The sequence below is a fragment of the Typopeltis vanoorti genome, chromosome 5, assembly GCF_054136105.1.
Source record: "Typopeltis vanoorti isolate ZY-2024b chromosome 5, IOZ_Tvanoo_1.0, whole genome shotgun sequence".
Classification (NCBI taxonomy): Eukaryota; Metazoa; Arthropoda; class Arachnida; order Uropygi; family Thelyphonidae; genus Typopeltis; species Typopeltis vanoorti.
In genome coordinates, this window is record NC_143553.1 from 48,260,865 (window position 1) to 48,279,075 (window position 18,211).

Here is an 18,211-nt window from a genome sequence, read left to right on the forward strand (position 1 = left end):
CTTTTTGTGTAATAAAATTCAAGCGATTACTTTAATGGATGCTTTCACAAATTGTAAGAAACGTCTATTTGCTGTTTATGATCAAAAGAATGGTAATTAATTTTTATTAGCGAGAATCTGCGTCTTTCTCCAGACATTTTGTGGGTAAGTTGAAAGACATCGCTTCAAGGACACAAATTAAATTAGAAAAGCATACATTCGCCAGGCACACCCCCATGTTCTGGAACGTAGTAACTGACTCACGTTCTCATCTGATTATACGATCAGCTTTATCAGAGGGAATTTAAATGCCTCTTGGGAGCCACTAGGAAAGGAGTTATATCGCGTAAAGACAGCTGCATCTCACTCCGATGTTCTCTCACAACACAATCACTAGAAAAGCAAGCAGAGCATCTCTTAAGCATTCCTGCTTAGGAATTTGCGTTTCGAGTGGAATTATTAAAACATCTCTTATCAAGTCTGCTTCAGAATGCCGCAGTGATTTATACAATAATGATAATAGGACTCGTAGTGCACGGTATTGCATTTATTAGTATGCTAGAATTACATGGTTGCGACAAACATTGATATAATCACTGTTTACCAAAACGAGTAGTTATATAGGACACTAGTTTACTTTCGGAGCTAATTCCCAGTGTTATTGATTTATGTTATGTGCGTGCGGGTGCTGATGGGTATGCTTTCCCTAAATTAGCATACATCCAATAAACACTACATGTCGTTGTGTCAGTCTTACATATTTCTGTCCTGGAAACATTATTGGAGAAGGTGCTTCCCTCTCATCTGGACTCGTATTACTTTTCTTGATCTCTACTCTATTACATATAGTTCGATTAAACACGTTGCTTAGGTAGTATTTTACTGCGGATGATCTGGATGGCCTTGCTCAAAAGTTTTGTGATTTCGATTCTAAATTCATGCAGATTAATTCTAAATACAATCTGTATTCGATTTTTAAAATCATTTAATCTTTCTGGAGGCGAATTTCCAGTTATGAAAGAAAATATACGAACCATAATATAGCTCCTTGTCAAATTCTCTTCTCTTCCAAAATGAACAAAGCGCCTTTAGCGCGCGCACACACACACACACACACACACATATACGCGAGCGAGCGCAAGTGTGCAACAAGAAGAAGAAAACAAAATAGCAAGAAACACACACACACACACACACACACACACACACACACACACACACACACACACACACACACACACACACACACACACACACACACACACACACACATGCTTCTAGAATAAGTGTCACTAGGAGATTTTTATGTCATTAATAAGACTGAGTAGGGCTTTGTGCATGGGTGACTGCTGTATATAATTAGTTTAGTGAGTATATGTCTGGTTCGACCTTCATTAAGTCTAATTTCACTTACTATTATAGGACTGCTGAGACATAAATTATCATGAAACAAGATAAATGAGAACAGAATTTTATTTAAACTTACTTCGCTTATGTTTAGCTCTGCAATAGCAATAGATAACAAAAGCTATAAACAAAGCTATCAGAATGGAGTTGATGACGATGGCCGCTACCCAGGCCATAGGGGCATGGTTTTCATTTGTCGAAGGAGGTGTATTTTTAGTTTCACGTGCCACCTAGGAATAATAAAAAAAGAAACTATTTAGGAGGGGGAAATGTATATTTGCTATCAAAGGACAGAAAATATCTCGCTGCAAAAGAAAAAGAAAATTTTATTTTTACGTTTTAGTGCTACAAAGAATGGCAGAAAGTTGAAAGATAACTATTTGACAAGAGCTGTCTTTAAAATGTTTTGGTTAAATATAAGAATATATAATAAAGAATTGTAAAGAGAAACTTACTCCAAGAAGTATTTAAAGAAATAAGAAAAAGAAAATTTTATTTTTACGTTTTAGTGCTACAAAGAATGGCAGAAAGTTGAAAGATAACTATTTGACAAGAGCTGTCTTTAAAATGTTTTGGTTAAATATAAGAATATATAATAAAGAATTGTAAAGAGAAACTTACTCCAAGAAGTATTTAAAGAAATAAGAAAAAGAAAATTTTATTTTTACGTTTTAGTGCTACAAAGAATGGCAGAAAGTTGAAAGATAACTATTTGACAAGAGCTGTCTTTAAAATGTTTTGGTTAAATATAAGAATATATAATAAAGAATTTTAAAGAGAAACTTACTCCAAGAAGTATTTAAAGAAATAAAAATTAATGATAGCATTATATATAAGCCTAATTTTATAAGTTAAATGTTTTTATACCTGTAAAATTATATTTATTAGTCTGAAAAAAAAATAATGTTTCAAAAATAAACATAACATTCGCTTGATTCGACCTAAAATGGAGTATTATAAGGCGATATGAAAAATACTTCGCCGTTTATTATCACTCTAAGACGATTGGAAAGTTGAATTATATAAAGGATGAAAAACTGACAAATTGGTGATGAAGAAGTTGAGCACATCAAATTTCTAAAGAAATTCATTCAGATTTGTTTTTCTCTACCCAAATTGTTTCTTTCGTCCCATTTGCCAAGTCTGGAAGCTGCAATACATCTAAATTTATTGTCTGTTGCAGATCTGCCTGAGGATCAGCATAGGAAAATCCTAAATCAGAATGCTTCCCGGATTCCAAATAGCACTGTGTTTAGCCCCCGCCTCGATATTAGTTCTTTCTGTAAATCTGCTTTTGTCAAAAACAAGTTGAGTTCTAGTACGTTGTATGTTGAACTAAGCAGACTTGCTTTTCTCTCCATCGAGTATAATTTAAACTGCGAAAAACAGTCAACAGAAAACTCTCTCGGACATCAGAAATAACATAAAGTATAAAACATAACAATCGCAGACATATTTGAAATTGTTAGTGTTCCAAAATCATTGCCGTTCTTTTATATACATGAAAGCTTTCCAGAATTACTCATACATGACATTATTCAGTTAGTATAGAACTACTCTGATAGACACAACAGCTTAAAATATAATGGTCATTCTTTGTTTATTGAAGTGGCTTGCTTGAGTTATTGAAAAGAGTTGTTTTGTAGAGTATGATTCTGTTGTGTACGTGTTTCTGCAGCATGGCAATGTTCCCTCTCACTCTGCCTTGTCCGTACACAATATTTTATAGCTCAAAAATTTCAATCTAGTTCATTTGTAATTTCTTTATTAAGTTAAAATAACATTCTTCAAAGATAAACCTGCGATTAATCACATGTTGTTTAATAGATCATAAGATTTTTTGTTTGTAACCTTATATGAATGTAAGACTTAAATAGTACACCAAATAATTAGCAAATTTTTGCATGCTTTCTTGAAATGTCATGTTGGCTAAGAATGGTTAACAGAAAGCTGTGGGATCGCAAATTGCAGCAGAGAAAATGCTTCAAATAAAAACTCTGTCGAGTAAAGAATGCTTTCATTGAAATAGAGTAGAGAAAATATGCTAGTTACTTGCGTATAGGGTTTAGATGGGTTGTTGTGGGATCACGGCAGAAGCCACTAAAGCCTAAGATCATGGGTAGTGTCATTATGTATTTGTTAACTTCGTGTGTTCTTCTGACAGGCTTTCCTGTTTTCGGAACCCTGAAAGCCCTGATAAAAGTTTTTCTCCTCCTAGGATTCGAATCTAAACCTTTTCAATCAAATAGCATAAGACAGAACTACCTAAACGCCCTGACATCAGCGTAGGATCAGCTTTCCAAGTAAAGGAAAGGTTCTGAGAGAGAAAAAAAAAGAATGAAAAGAAGCATTGAACATAAAAATGAAAAATGAAAAGAAAAAAAAAAGAATGAAAAGAAGCATTGAACATAAAAATGAAAAATGAAAAGAAAAAAAAAAGAATGAAAAGAAGCATTGAACATAAAAATGAAAAATTGTACTAAAGGAAGGAAGACTTGTTTAACATTGGAAAGCAACATTTCATAATATTTTAATAATAATTATTTTTTTTATTTTATGTTCATATTTTACTTTTCACATTTCTCATATCTTTATTTTATCAATTATTTTCAAATATTTTACATCATCCAAAACACCATCAAAAATATGTTTAGTGTTTAAAGTTAAACAAGATCTAGTGGTTTTCCTGTCCTGAATATGATGCTTTCAGAGTTTTAATATGCAATTAAAGAACTTCTAATTGTGTTGTGCCTATCCTTCTTTTTTGTCCTTAATATCGAACTAGAATTCTCACATCCATAATCTAGTTGAAATGAGCTACAAATGAGCTTATTTTTAGCTTTTAGCTAAAAATAAGTTTAGAATGACTCTATGGCGATGACACTGCTTTTTTTTCTTTTCTTTCTTTCTTTCTTCTTCGGAAAGTGCGGTTTCTTCCTCCCTCCCGACACACATATACAAAGCAGCCAAACAGAACACTATAGTAATGAATAGCTATTCATGGCTTTAGCTGCCTCGACTTAATTCTAAAAGAACAACACTCTCCGTATATAGTATGGGAGTTTCAATAAGAGGATCATTCAGTCATCTAGTTATAGAATCTGAAAGAGATGAGAAGGAGCCCTTGTCGCGCTCGGAAATTTTGATATCTCTTCGTTATCCCAGCCCCTTAAAAATAAACAAGTTATTACCAAGAATTATTTGATCCCTTCCTTCCCACAAAATAGATCACGTATTGTCAGGAATTATTATAAAGAAAATAAAATATTTAGAAACCCTCTTTAGTTGGAAACCATGGGTTTAAAACATTGACATAAGTACAAATGTCAATTGTACTTATGCTTCTTATCCCCCCCCCCCCACACATGGTGAGGTAAAACTTACTTGACAGATATATTACAAGCGACCGTCTACATGTATGTCAGAGACAGAAGTGTATAAATGATAATGATAATCAGTTTGAACATTTGCAACTCTTAAGTAAAATGTAACTGTATTTCAGATTTTTATTTTATTTCATCTCATCTTAATAAATACATCTAATTGCCAAGTGCCTTTTGCCTGACTCTGCATTTATATATGATATATTTAAGTTTTTCACGTGGCTCTTTATCGTCCTGCTACGTTTATTAATATTAATATCTCTTTTACTATAATAATAATAATAATAATAATAATAATAATAATAATAATATCTAAGTAACTTTTTGGCTGGTGTTTTAATACATATTTACTAACTAATATTTCCTTCCTTCACTATCAACTTCCATGTTTAATATAGTAAATTAAATTCAGCAACTTAAAACTGATCGTTAGCGTTCCAAAATAACTTATATCCAATAACTTCTATATATAACTTATATAATAAAAACTAACTTATATTCAACTTGTTTTGATATATTTCTAATGCATAGCTGAGAACCACGTTAAAGTGGCCTCAGAGTATAATAATAAAAATATGGTAGTTGCTTGGAACTGGAACATTAATATTCGTTTAGAAATTTAGACTACTGAAAGTGCTTGCAAAGTTGATATCGCATATTTGTTCTCGAATTATTTATATAAGATAAATAATTCGAGATGTATTTTTACGCATAGCAGGTGTGTAATTCTCATGCATGTGTTGTAGCACACAAACCCATCATATATAGAGTGATAAGTAAGAAACAAAAAATATTGTTTGTTTGTTTTATATTAGTAAAAAGTGCTGCATCAATTCTTATACCTCGTTGTTTTATCTTGCCAATATCAATTCATTTGCATCAGTACAGTAAATAGTGGTTTCTAGAAGACAATAATATGCGGTAGTATAAAATTGTAAAAGTGCTGCAATATTTTTTCTTCTCTAGTTATCTCATGTCATTTCATAAAATGGAACGAATCAGTTATGCGGATTCATTCCACTTCACAAAATACAAAATAAATTAATTAATCAATAAAATAAAATAAAAAAGTTCATCTAATTATTGAGTTTTATCTTTCTTTCTTTTTTTTTATTGACAGACAAAAGTATTATTTATTGTTCCAAAGAGTGTCTGTAATTTAAATAAATTTAAAAAAAATGTTTGTGGCAGCCATAATAAACCAAAATAGTAAAGGCAGGAATAATAAAATAAGAAAGCAGAATTATAATCACCACAAGAATTGTATCGCTGAATATAAGCAAAATGTGAACTATACTTGACAGGAGGTGGGGGGAGTTCAAGAACTCTGAGAAATAGCACGAGTCTCTGTGATGCATTCGTCGTATTACTTCATATATTTTGAAGCTAATATATTTTGAATCTGTGTCAATTGCTTTAAACTCTCCATCTACCAGCAGTTTTTACTCGGGTACTTCATTTAGCTAGTACATAAATATATGAATAAAGTTTTAAATCGCATTGTTTGCAAGTGCCACTAGATGGCAGCACTTTCTGAACAGTTTTACGTTGGATAAAATCGTTGTTTGAAGTCATTTTTGGTTACCGGGTATCAATTTTCCCATAATAAGGATATTTAAATTCGTACTGCACTGTTTTGTACTATTTTCTCAAACTATCTTCCTAATTAGACATCGATTTTAAATTGCTAACAACCCTTAATAATCTGTTTAACAATATGTTTAATAGCCATATAGATTATCTTTTAAAAATAAGATATGGAAAAGAAGAGATATGAAAATAATATTACGAAATAACAACACAACGATCTAAATTATAGCAACAGACTAAATTAACAACAAGCAGAGCAATAAAGATGTTGTAAACGGTCTTTATTGTAAAAATATAATTTTAAACATTAAAAGGTATATTATTATTTACTTCTAGAATGTTAAGAAAATGTTTAAATAATATGAATATGATTCAGAAATACTAACCACTTCTATTTTTAATATTAAAATTAACATTTTATTTATTAAGCAGATATGACGTTTTTTCAATATTTTCAGTTGTGTGTGTGTGTGAAGACATACGAAAGGGGCCTGAAAGGTTCTCGGCCTAACAATGAAAAAACGAATTTAAAATTTCAAAATTATTTTTATTTTTCAACATAATCTCCCTTAAGACTAATACATTTATTACAGCGATGTAATAAATTATCTCGTTATCTCGTCCCTGTAGTGGTTCTCAGAAAGATCTGCAAAATACCCCTCTACAGTTGCAATCACCTCTTGAATCGAAGAAAAACGCTGACCAGCTAGGAAGAGATTTAGTTTTGGGAAGAGATAGAAGTCAAAGGGAGCGAAATCTGGGGAATAGGGAGAATGCTCCAACAATTCATAGTGCAGATCCCTTAATTTTCCCATTGCCAAAACACCTGTGTGTGTTCAGGTGCATTGTCCTGATGAAAAATGATTTTTTTTTCTTCTGCAAACTGGGTCTTTTCTCACGAATGTTTTCGTCTAGTCTGATTAAAGATCGGAATAATATTCCCCGGTTATTGTTTTACCCTTTTCAAGATAATTAATAAACAAAATGCCTTTAGCACCCCAAATCACCGATACCATGACCTTTCATGCCATCTGTTTTGACTGATGTTTGGGTTCCGGTGTGTAATGGTGAATCCAAGTCACCTCCATAGTAATAAATAAACGCACAAAATCAGTTGTATGTTCTTGTTAAAACGCTGCAAACACTGTTTAGAGATTTTCATGCGAGTGCGTTTTTGATCTGCTGTGAGCAAGCGAGGCACCATCTTGCGCAAAGCTTTTTCATTTGCAATTCTTCATGCAAACTATATCCTACACATTCTTTTGAAATGCCTATATAGTCTCAGAAATTTCATGCACTTTGACTCGCCGGGCATCCAATACCATATCGTGCATTGGATGATAACAACACAAGAAATCATTACACTTTTTGGACGCCCTTCACGTGGATCACCTTCAAGGCTGGTACAGCTACGATTAAACTCGGCAGCCCATTTTTTAATTGTCGAAAACGAAGGAAAGAGTGCCCATAAACTTTTATGAACTTCGAATGAATTTCTTTTGGCGTTAAACCTTCTTTTACAAAGAATTTTATAACCGCACGATATTAAATTTTATCCATTTCAAAGGATACAGACAACACTTTTGCTTCAGACAGCTGTATAAAACAAACTACTTGATAGAATGACTTGCAATTTCACATGGATGCTTATGACAGATGTACCAACCTAGAAAAAAAAATTGTGCCGATAGTGGTGAACTGAACCTAAGGCTAGTTGGGTGACTTTCTTGGTATTGTTTGTATCTTGTAAAGGAGCCACATTTAGGTAGCATGGGTTTCCCACGGGACAACGCGCAGCTGATTTATAGAAACTAATACGATATTCTTCTGTTTTCATGTTCCAGAAAAACAGTGTATTTTCTTTTATAAATTCTTGTCAGTTTTACCGCATAAAGTACTTTTCAGGGTATCACTGGATTCTATCTTAATTTCGAATTTTATGCTAAAGGAAAAATTTTTCGATTCCATAGAAAAATGATGAGAATTTTATTTGAGTGTTTCAGAGTATGATGTTAATTTCTCGATAATAGGAGGGTTTTTCCGATTATTCTGTAAAATAGTTCGAAATGCTGCATACTCACGAATTGCGTGTATGGTCTTGAAATTATGAATACGTCTGTCCGTGGTTATTTGCCTGAGATTGGATTCAGATTTTATTTAAAAACAGATGAAATTTCTAATTATTTTTCATACAAGAGTAAAGGCAGCTGATCTCAGATGGAGTGAAAAAAATATCCCTTCTACACTGGCCTAAGAAAGTGCAAATTTACAGACATGAAATATAGATGCTCCTGATCATTATGGGGTTGCTCTAATAAAGCACTTTACCGCATGAAAAATACTTCTCCAAGCAATGCTCAGTACAAAAGAACGTGCATGTTCAGAAATTGTAGGAACTTAACATGCCAGTTATGACATTTAGGTTCAATGAAATTTTATCTGAACCATTCTTACATTTCTGTACGAACATTTCTTTCTGTGCATAAATAAACGTTAACATACCATTTTATCTCCTTTCAGTTTTGGTTCATCATTTTCACACTGATAATTTTCATGCAATAATTCTGTGTTGATAAATAAATAAATAAATACAAGATTTTTAATCCTTTTTTTCTCAGAATATAAAGTTGAGGACTTGTGCTAGAATTAAACAAGATGTGATCTGATTTCACCCTACTGTTTGCATTCCTGTCAAGTGTCATTTCTGTCCAGGAGGATGACTATTATGGATCTATACTTGAGATCCATAATGTGCAGTAGAAAAATAAGATGGCGAGGCTGCAGTATCACCCATCTCGCAATTAATAACCTATGTCTGTAAATATGTGTGTTCCCAGGCCGGTTTACTTGTTTTCAAGGAACGAAAAACCCGAGTTTCTGGGAGGATCTTCTGCCCCACTCCAGCTTCCTATGAGCCCGACTAACTCACTATTTCATTGAAAACACCTGATAACCTCATGTCATTTATATTAGAAATATTCTTACACTTACGTATGAGTATTTTTTGATGTGCATAAATTAGCTTTCTAATTCTAATTAACGTTCGATTCCAAAGACGGGATTCGAACCCCGATCTTTCCAACGAAAGGAATAGTCTAAACCAACTGAGCTAGGGAAGCTACACTTCTTGTATTGTTTGTGGTTGATACTGTCCGTGCTTTCATCATATCAGCTTCAGAAGAATAACATATGCATTAAATCTGTTGCTCCTCATATAGGCAGAGCAATAACATAACATAAAAGCTCATACCACGCTAAAGCAAACCACTGTTGCAACAAAACTGCATAAAATTTACTTAATGCTAAATTCTTACTATTTTGTGGTTCTAAAGGTAATTTGTAAACAAAAAAACTTGTGCCTTTGTAACATATCAAACTGTTGAGTACATGCCTTCACGTCAAAACTAAACGTAGTACAACTTACCCTATGCAGTGCATTTAATGAGTCATTTGAACCGGTGGCGCCTCGCAGTCCTGTAAACCCTGAAACAATCTCATGAACTTTACTGTTTTCTACAAAACTAGAAACCACATTAGATGCCAGCAGAGGAAGAGATGTTGAGAATAAAGGATCCAGCACATCCTTCCTTTTCACGTGATGGACAATAATGCTGTAGAAAATTCTTTTGCTTTTCTTTCTGATGATAAATGGTAGATCTTTGCAACTTCGTACACTCACAAAACGAGCAACGTGATCTGAAAAAAGATGAACATGTTAATTCATATGATTACTAATCGCAGTGAATAGGCTATTTATTGTATTATGGTCGTATTATACTTTACTGTATCTTTTTCCATTGCATTCTGGCATTATACAATTTAACCCTTATCGATGAAAGATCGTGAACTGAACTGTTTTAACATAATCCGGAACACTACTCTAGAGACCAAACATGACGTAACTTAGTCGAAGCGCTTCAGGCCTTCAATAAGCGAGGCTGAGGTCTTATGTCGGCACTGAGCATGAAAATATTTTAAAGCTTGCTTTTGATAAGGCACTATATTCTTCTCCATAGTTTTTAAATAGTTTCTGTGCATATCATTCAAATATGGGCAGAGGATGTTCAGTAATTAATTACCAAACATCCCCTCCTCCATTAAGCTCTTAACTGATAATCTTTGTGTAATTTCCGTCTTTACCTGCTGTTAAGTATCGTAATCAGTTATGCACGCTCCAGTCTGCTTAACTTAGTTTTGCAAAAATTAAAAACAGTTTACTCTGTCTCACTTCTTTTTGATATTTCTGCTAAAAACAAGATTTAAAGATGTTTCCTTAAGAGTCTTTATTCTGTGAATCCTTATATGAACTCTTGAATTAATATAAAATAATCGTGAACACCGAAACTGTATTTTTATACATATATCTATACATACAGTAATATTCTGAAATGACTGTTCTGTAATGGTTCTTAATATAAGCTTCTCATAACTTTTGGTTCTTCTGAATATCTGAATAAATTTCTGCATATCTTGTGTCGCTTTTAATTCCTCTTAAATTCTTTACAACCAACTAGTACTGATGAATTGCATTTTTCTCTTTTTCATTCATTTATTTTATTCAATTATGGATCAGCGTTCTTCGTTATTTAATAAGCACCATTATATTTGATTCATCAATGATCAGCAGAAATAATTCCTTATTTATTTATTTTTATTCTAATCAAATTTAGTTTCCTTTAGTTTTATTAGGATAAAGTGATATTCCCCCCCTAAATTATATAAAATCTCTAAGCTTGAAACCGTTTAAGAATTATTTTTGGAGACGACCTTCAGACCACTTTATTATGCATTCTGTTCAGACTCCCTTTCTGGACTCTAAACAGAAAGATTTTATTGAAATTGAATATATGGAATCACCACAAATATGTACCAAAATGCCATAATATGTCTTTCAATCATTCTCATAGTGAGAAAAGGAGCAAAACGTTTCGAAATTACAAAACTCTGGACCATTTCCAGTGCTGGCTTTAAGCCGATTGGGGATCTCGAAGCAAGAAATTTAAAATTTGAAATATTTTAAATTTCTTGATTGGGGAGCCAAATAAGTCGGGCCTCGGAACAGGTGGGGATTCGGAATAATGCCTTCTAATTTTAAACTTTAAATTTAAAGATTTTGATGAACAAAAAATCAAGAAAAATTTCTTAAATGCCAATTTTCTGAAAATATTTAAAATATTTATTGATCATTAAAGTATAATTAATAAATTTAATTTTAATATAATATTAATATTTAATTTTAATTTATTTTAATATGGTTTAATTTAAATATTAATGAATTAATAAGTTAATTTATTCATTTAATCTTAATATTGCTTAACAGCATATTTTCCCGATAACGATCTTAAATTAGGAGCTCCACATAAACAATCCCAACTGAGCCCCATATTTGCTTCATCCGGGACTGACCACTTCATTTGGACCACTTTAATGTAAAATTGGACAAAACGATTCGAACTGACATCACCGATCAGCATTGGACCAGTAAGTTAGTTATTGCATGATAATAACGGCCGTGAGTATAAGAGCAGGTACAGCACCATCTTATGAAACCAATATAAAGCAATTGGTTATAATGTATTTTTGTTTGTGAGTTGCGTACGTTGTCCTGGCCAGTTTGCGGGACAAAATACCTGAGATTCCGAGAGGAAATTTTCCACTTCTGTATGAGGCCAGCTAATTCATCTTCAATTGAAAAGCCTTCAAGTCCTAGACGGGATGGATTCGAACACAGCTCTTTCCAACCAAAGGGCTTCGTTGAAACAGACTGAAATAGGAAGGTTCAGCATTAGACTGATGTAATTCAATAGAGTTTGGTACTTTTTTAATGTTATTTGCAAGTACGAAAGATTCTAAATTTCTTTTAGACGGGATTAATATCAGCTCATTTAGTACAATAGCTGCTAGATGTGATTAGTGAGTTTAGTAATGTGCTAATCGGTAAAACATATGCAAGAGGAAGAACAAATAATGCAGTAAGTTAAGGTTAGATAATCCAACATATGCCCTGGAGAACAAATTCGGGAATACGAAGAACTGAGAGTAAGAATTACTCACAGATTGTAATGCTGGATTGTTGTTTTACAACAATCCAGCATTCGGTTGATGTCGTAGATCCCAAGATGGCGAAAACAAATTTCACAGTCCAGCAAACGTATTGTCATGATCTAAATGTGTACTCACCGTGTATGTAAAATAAAATAAAATACCATCCTCTGCTTCATTAGCATTTTCAGGAAATTGTATATTTTACAGAGTTGAAATAGTTCATGCTTGTTCGCTGAAGTAGGTCATAGAATTATCTAATGTGTACTAAACACACACACACACACACACACAAAGAGAGAGAGAGAGAGAGTACGATAGTAGTTTTACAATTAGAATAAAACTGCTATGAACAGTACGCGTATGCCAACAGGAAATGTCTCAGATATCTTCTAATGCTTATTTCATTTCCCAATAGGAGCAGGCAGGGTTCTTGTAGTATTATTGGCTTTTTTGGAATTCTGTAGGCAGCTGGCCTCTGTCCTTAGTTGTCGGCGACAACTAAGGACAGAGGCCAGCTGCCTACCTAATTATAAAACCACTATCGTCCAGTTTTCAGGACTGTTGATGATTTTGAATATTCTAAACCCTAATACCGATTATTTTGAAGATTCGTAATTCTAACTAATGTTATCCGAAATAGTGTGAGTTCTACGGATTTTTTCTGAGCTGTGAGGTGAAAAATCCAATTTTCCAAGGGGGGGGGGGTTACTTTCTTCATCAAAGATCGAGACTAACTCAGAAACCATTAGATTTAGATTTAACAACTTATAATTGTTTACATGCATTACAAATAGAAATTGTTCACAATTGATTGGCAATAAGGATTCGATATTATGGTAAAGGCTTAGAAAAGGATCCTCTAGGTCAGTGATGGCTAGCCTATGACACGTGTTAACGGTGAAACGCCACGACGGTTTGGGTGACACGTAGCGTTCACCAACACCTGACAACAACAAATTTTAGTAAATGATCAGCTTGGTGGAAGATTTAATCAGTTTAGGAGTATAGAAAAAACAGTTAAAATAATTAAGTATCCGGATGTAGTAATATACACTGTTATGGTATTAAATCATTTCCAATGGCTACAGATTGAAGGATTACAGCTGTCAGAGTTCCAGGCCGGTATCTGGACTTAAGTGTTTGTCGACCTGTGTTCTCAACTTGAGGATCTAGAAAGAAATCGCCTGCAGAATGAAGAGTGCCACTGCGAACAAGAAATATTGAATGTGTGGAACCGAATACCGGAAACGTTTAGCGCCCTAAAAATCTAGAAATGGGTTTACTTACAATTTTTCTTCTACATACTCTTGCAACATTAAAACGGACAAAAGAAACTGACTGATAGATCAAGTTAGTGCTACTTGCTGCTTGCTTGGGTTTGAAGTGCACAATGTACCTACCTACCTCCAATTGCAGACTTATCCATTAAGACTCAGATTGCCCGTAGCTCAGTCGGTATAGACGAAGCCCTTTAGTCGGAAAGACCTGGGTTTGATTCCTGTCAGTGACGTGAGGAACCTTTAACTGGTCTCTTTCTACGAAAAGTGAGTTAGCCGGTCTCATACGGAGGTAGGGGAGTTTCATCCGGAAACTCGGGTTTTTCGCACCCTCAGAACAGGCAAACCTGCCTCGTGAACACACACGGATTACATGACTGTAATCCGTGTGTGTTCACTCCTTTGCTGCATCCCCCTAAGGGGATGCAGCAAAGGAGTGACGAGCCAGCTGCATTAATTCGTCGTAAACCCCTCATTGGGGAAGGTGGGGGGAGACTCAAGCGTCCTAAGGGACGGATGAGAAGGGTAGGATAGGATTATGACCCAGCAACAAAGAAGTCATTGATCGATATACTAATAAAATCAAATGCAATGTGTTCCATTTTTTTTTCAGTTCAATTCAAAATTACTGTTAAAAGTAGGGGAATTTTTAGTGCACTATCTAAGCCCCATTATCAATGTGGATATCCTTTTGTCTATTGTAAATCACTGATTTTTCATATGTCTGAGTTTGTTTTACTCGTATTTCAGTTTTGTTATAAAATTCAGTTTTAAATATATATATAAAATGCATAACATCACACATGATTGGACTGCATTTTTTTAAATAACTGAATATTTCTCTTTTGTTCCGGGTAGGGCAGGCAAGCTAGCTGAGTCAAGTTAGACATTATCCGAATTTTTGACATGCCAAGCCTGAAAGGTTCGCCATCACTAGAATCACAAGTGTCACTAGAATTGAGCTTATAACAGTTTTTTTTTCTTCTAGCAGTTTAGCATTATGAAATCAGAAACGTTACCACAATCTTACGCAGGTTATACCTTTCACCACTTCACTCTCAGTACAAAATAGAAATGTGCTCCTGTAGCGTATACGGAAGCACCAAACTTGTCACTTAGTAATTTGGAAAAAGCGAGTTTCCTGGACAGGTGAATCCAAATTCGTTCGTATCCTGCTGATTGGTGGACCAGGCTATGGTGAAAGCAGTGTGTGTGTGTCTGAGATCCCACTGTGTATAAGCATTGTACCTCTGAAGTTGTAACGTAATGCTGTAGTTGTGATGTGATGCTGAGGCATGCATTCCTGTAAAGCAATTCCCAAATATTAGCTGACAAACGCTCTTAACTGTCACATTTTACGTAACGATGATTACAGACTAGGTGTATCTAGGTGGTCAAGAAATAAGAATTTTTTCTTATTAACACTGATTTCAAAATTTTAAGAAAATTTATAATGAATTAGCATACCGGTTGGGTGTTTTGCACCATTAATTTTGTACCGCTGTAATAAAAACCAGTATTAAACTAAATCATTATATTTGAAATTTAATTTCTCAGTTGTTGCCGAATATGGAGAACTTGTGCAGCATAGTCGGGAAGGCAAATGTTGCCTTTGATTTGAAAGAACTAGATTCGAATTTCGTCTGGGAAGCCAGAAACATTTTAAAAGCTTTTTCAAATGAAGATGAGTTATCTGGTCAAATGAGGATGAATCATGGTTATCATCCCCTGGAAATTCGGATTTTCCTCCTTTTAAAAGAGATAAATTGGCCAATATACGAAAGTAATTGATAAATACATCGAAACCATGTGTACTAAACAACCAATCAATCCGTCACGCATTCTGCTTTCTTAATGAAAATATATCTAATTAATTTTATTACATATTGTTCCAAAAAATAGGAAAGTTTCCAACAGCTTCTCCTGTCTCTGCTTACCAGAAATGAAGTAAAGGCATGATATTTTGCCGTTGTTCATGTGATGATGATGATGATAGTGATTGTGGTAGAAAGCAGCCGCAGTCCGTTCTTTGTTTCTGTGCAAAGTAAACAGTTCAACATGATTACAAACAGCAACCGTTCTATCCGAGATCCAGACCAATGAGAAGCCAGAGTGTCTTGTTTTTTTTGTGAGATCACCTAGAAATTAAGAAATCAAAAGAGTCATTAATCGATTTCCTCTTCATAGAAAACTGAAACTTCATTAATTTTCTGTGATACTACGTGGATATAAGCTTATATTTCTTTCAGGATTTATATGCTGCTGTATATTTCTTTTAAGACAAACTTTTACTGCATTTAATTAACTAGAAATCCTTATTTACCCAATTCGTGAATAATTGCCACGCTTATTAATTTCTCTTTATAAACATTCATATATCATGTTGACGTGGTCTGAAAGGTTCCGTTATTTGGTAAAAAAATCTAAAGTGCACTATTTTTCCCATCCTCACGTACCTTAAACAAACATTTTTGAGGTAATCAATGATTAGGCCATTCTCTACTAATTCTAACAAAAACCTCTGTTGATCAATATCGCGATGGATTCTCGTTACAGATCAGGATTCTCGTAAGCGATGAGTAATCACTCCAGGAGCATTTTAGGAAAATACTAAAATGAATCCTTATTGTGAGACATGGGCTTCTGTTAGCAGTTTTTTTTAATGGGGAGAATTAAATGGGAAACTGACTTTCAGTTGGGAAAAAAGTGTGAACGTGACATCCCCCTATTGTTCTATAGGAGAATTGTGACATGTGTTAAACACATTTCTACAACTCATTTAAGGGAAGATAGTATTAAGAACAGTTCTCCAATGTTTTTGTTTTTTTCAGAAATTCATAAACCAGCTGTTGGCTATATTTACCATCACGTTGGGGGGGGGGGCAATTAGAAAATGATGTTGCATTCGTCATCTCATCACTGATATACTCAAAATACTCACCATTGTCGGCACGAGGGGGGGGGACATCAAAATCTTTAACGTGTTGAGGTGGGGCATGATCCAAAAAACGTTGGGAAATACTACTATAAAACAAGGTCTAGTAACAAGTATGAAAAAAGCAAAACTCTAATGTTCATGTTTTCAGTCCTTCAGCATGGAATTAAAAAAAAAAAATATGTAGATAACTTATAACCATCCAGAGCTTCAGGAATTCGAACAAATATCACATTTCATTGGGGAGGGAAATAATAACTTTCTTGTACTTTCTCTTTTGCTTTCCATTTATATATCGTGATAAAGTATATAGAAGAGGAGAGCTATATGTGTTTATTGCGACAAAAGTTTCACACTTGATAATGAAATAAGTAATTAACCCTGACGTGCGATGTTTATATGTTTAAAAATTTTAATTCACCGAATACCGGAAACGTTTAGCGCCCTTAAAAATCTAGCAATGGGTTTACTTACAATTTTTCTTCTACATACTCTTGCAACATTAAAACGGACAAAAGAAACTGACTGACAGATGAAGTTACTGCTGCTTGCTTGCTTGGGCTTGAAGTGCACAATGCACCTACCTACCTTCAATTTCAGACTTATCCATTAAGACTCAGATCGTCTTTAGCTCAGCCGGTATAGACGAAGCCCTTTGGTCGGAAAGACCTGAGTTTGATTCCCGTCAGTGACGTGAGGAACCTTTATCTGGGCTCCTTCGACGCAAGCTGAGTTAGCCGGTTTCATAGTTTCATACGGAGGTAGGGGAGTTTTCACTCGGGATTCCGGGTGAAATTCGTGTTTTTTTATTTTTTTTTATTTTACTGAATATTTCGTGCATAATAATCCACCTTTTCGAAAAGTTACAAATTCTAAGCCGTGGTAAAAGTGTTCGGTATTAAACAGATCATACGCAATGAGAAAATAGCAGAACAGAACTGAGCTGATGAAATTATTCCAGAACGATTTTACTTACAAAATTTAGATTAATCATAGCTCGGTAGCTAATAATCAAATAGGGTTTGTCCATTTATATTTACCTGATAGCAAATGATTGCTCTTTGCACCACATTTCCTTCTGGATTCCGAAATCAGACTTTCTTCAGGTGTTCTTATAAAATTAGACTCTGTTTTGCTTCTATTTATCCAGTGAGAGGTAAATAAACTAACAGCTAACAACCAGAAGCGAACCTGCAAATAAACACTTGTTATTATTATTATTATTCCAACCTTTTATAAGGAGACAGTCTCACAAAGTTGAGGAGATTGAAAGTATGTTGTTCCAATCCCCATAACTTATGTCTAGAACATGTTTTTAATATAACTGATAATTATTTTACGGAATTAACAACGCATATAAAGTATATTAATTAAAGGTAACTTTAATAAATAACTTCTATATTTCGGCAACGTTACGCTGCCATCTTCAGGAACATAAAGATATGGTATGTGCACGCAGGCACTAACAAAAGCAAATGAGGAAGAAAGCAAGAAACTAATATTGTTTCTAAAGTCCTAATGGTGCCCTTAATGGTCCGTAAACTAATTACCAGTTATGTATGACCAACGTATAAGCCTTGCTACTAGAATGTTTT

General features: G+C 34.0%; 2 protein-coding genes across 2 annotated transcripts in view; one reads left to right on the forward strand and one right to left on the reverse strand.

Annotated features, from left to right (window-relative positions):
• The window catches only part of LOC150106375 (erythroid differentiation-related factor 1), a 381,623-nt gene that overhangs the window by 48,000 nt on the left and 315,412 nt on the right, over positions 1-18,211 (forward strand). The gene's annotated exons all lie outside the window — the stretch shown is intronic.
• The window catches only part of LOC150106376 (uncharacterized), a 92,336-nt gene that overhangs the window by 28,728 nt on the left and 45,397 nt on the right, over positions 1-18,211 (reverse strand). Inside the window, exons 3-6 of the mRNA XM_090393105.1 lie at positions 17,657-17,807; positions 15,619-15,819; positions 9,784-10,055; positions 1,466-1,616 (exon numbers count right to left, since the gene is read on the reverse strand). Of these exons, the coding sequence (XP_090249231.1) occupies positions 1,466-1,616; positions 9,784-10,055; positions 15,619-15,819; positions 17,657-17,807 (775 nt within the window). The remainder of the gene's footprint in view (positions 1-1,465; positions 1,617-9,783; positions 10,056-15,618; positions 15,820-17,656; positions 17,808-18,211) is intronic.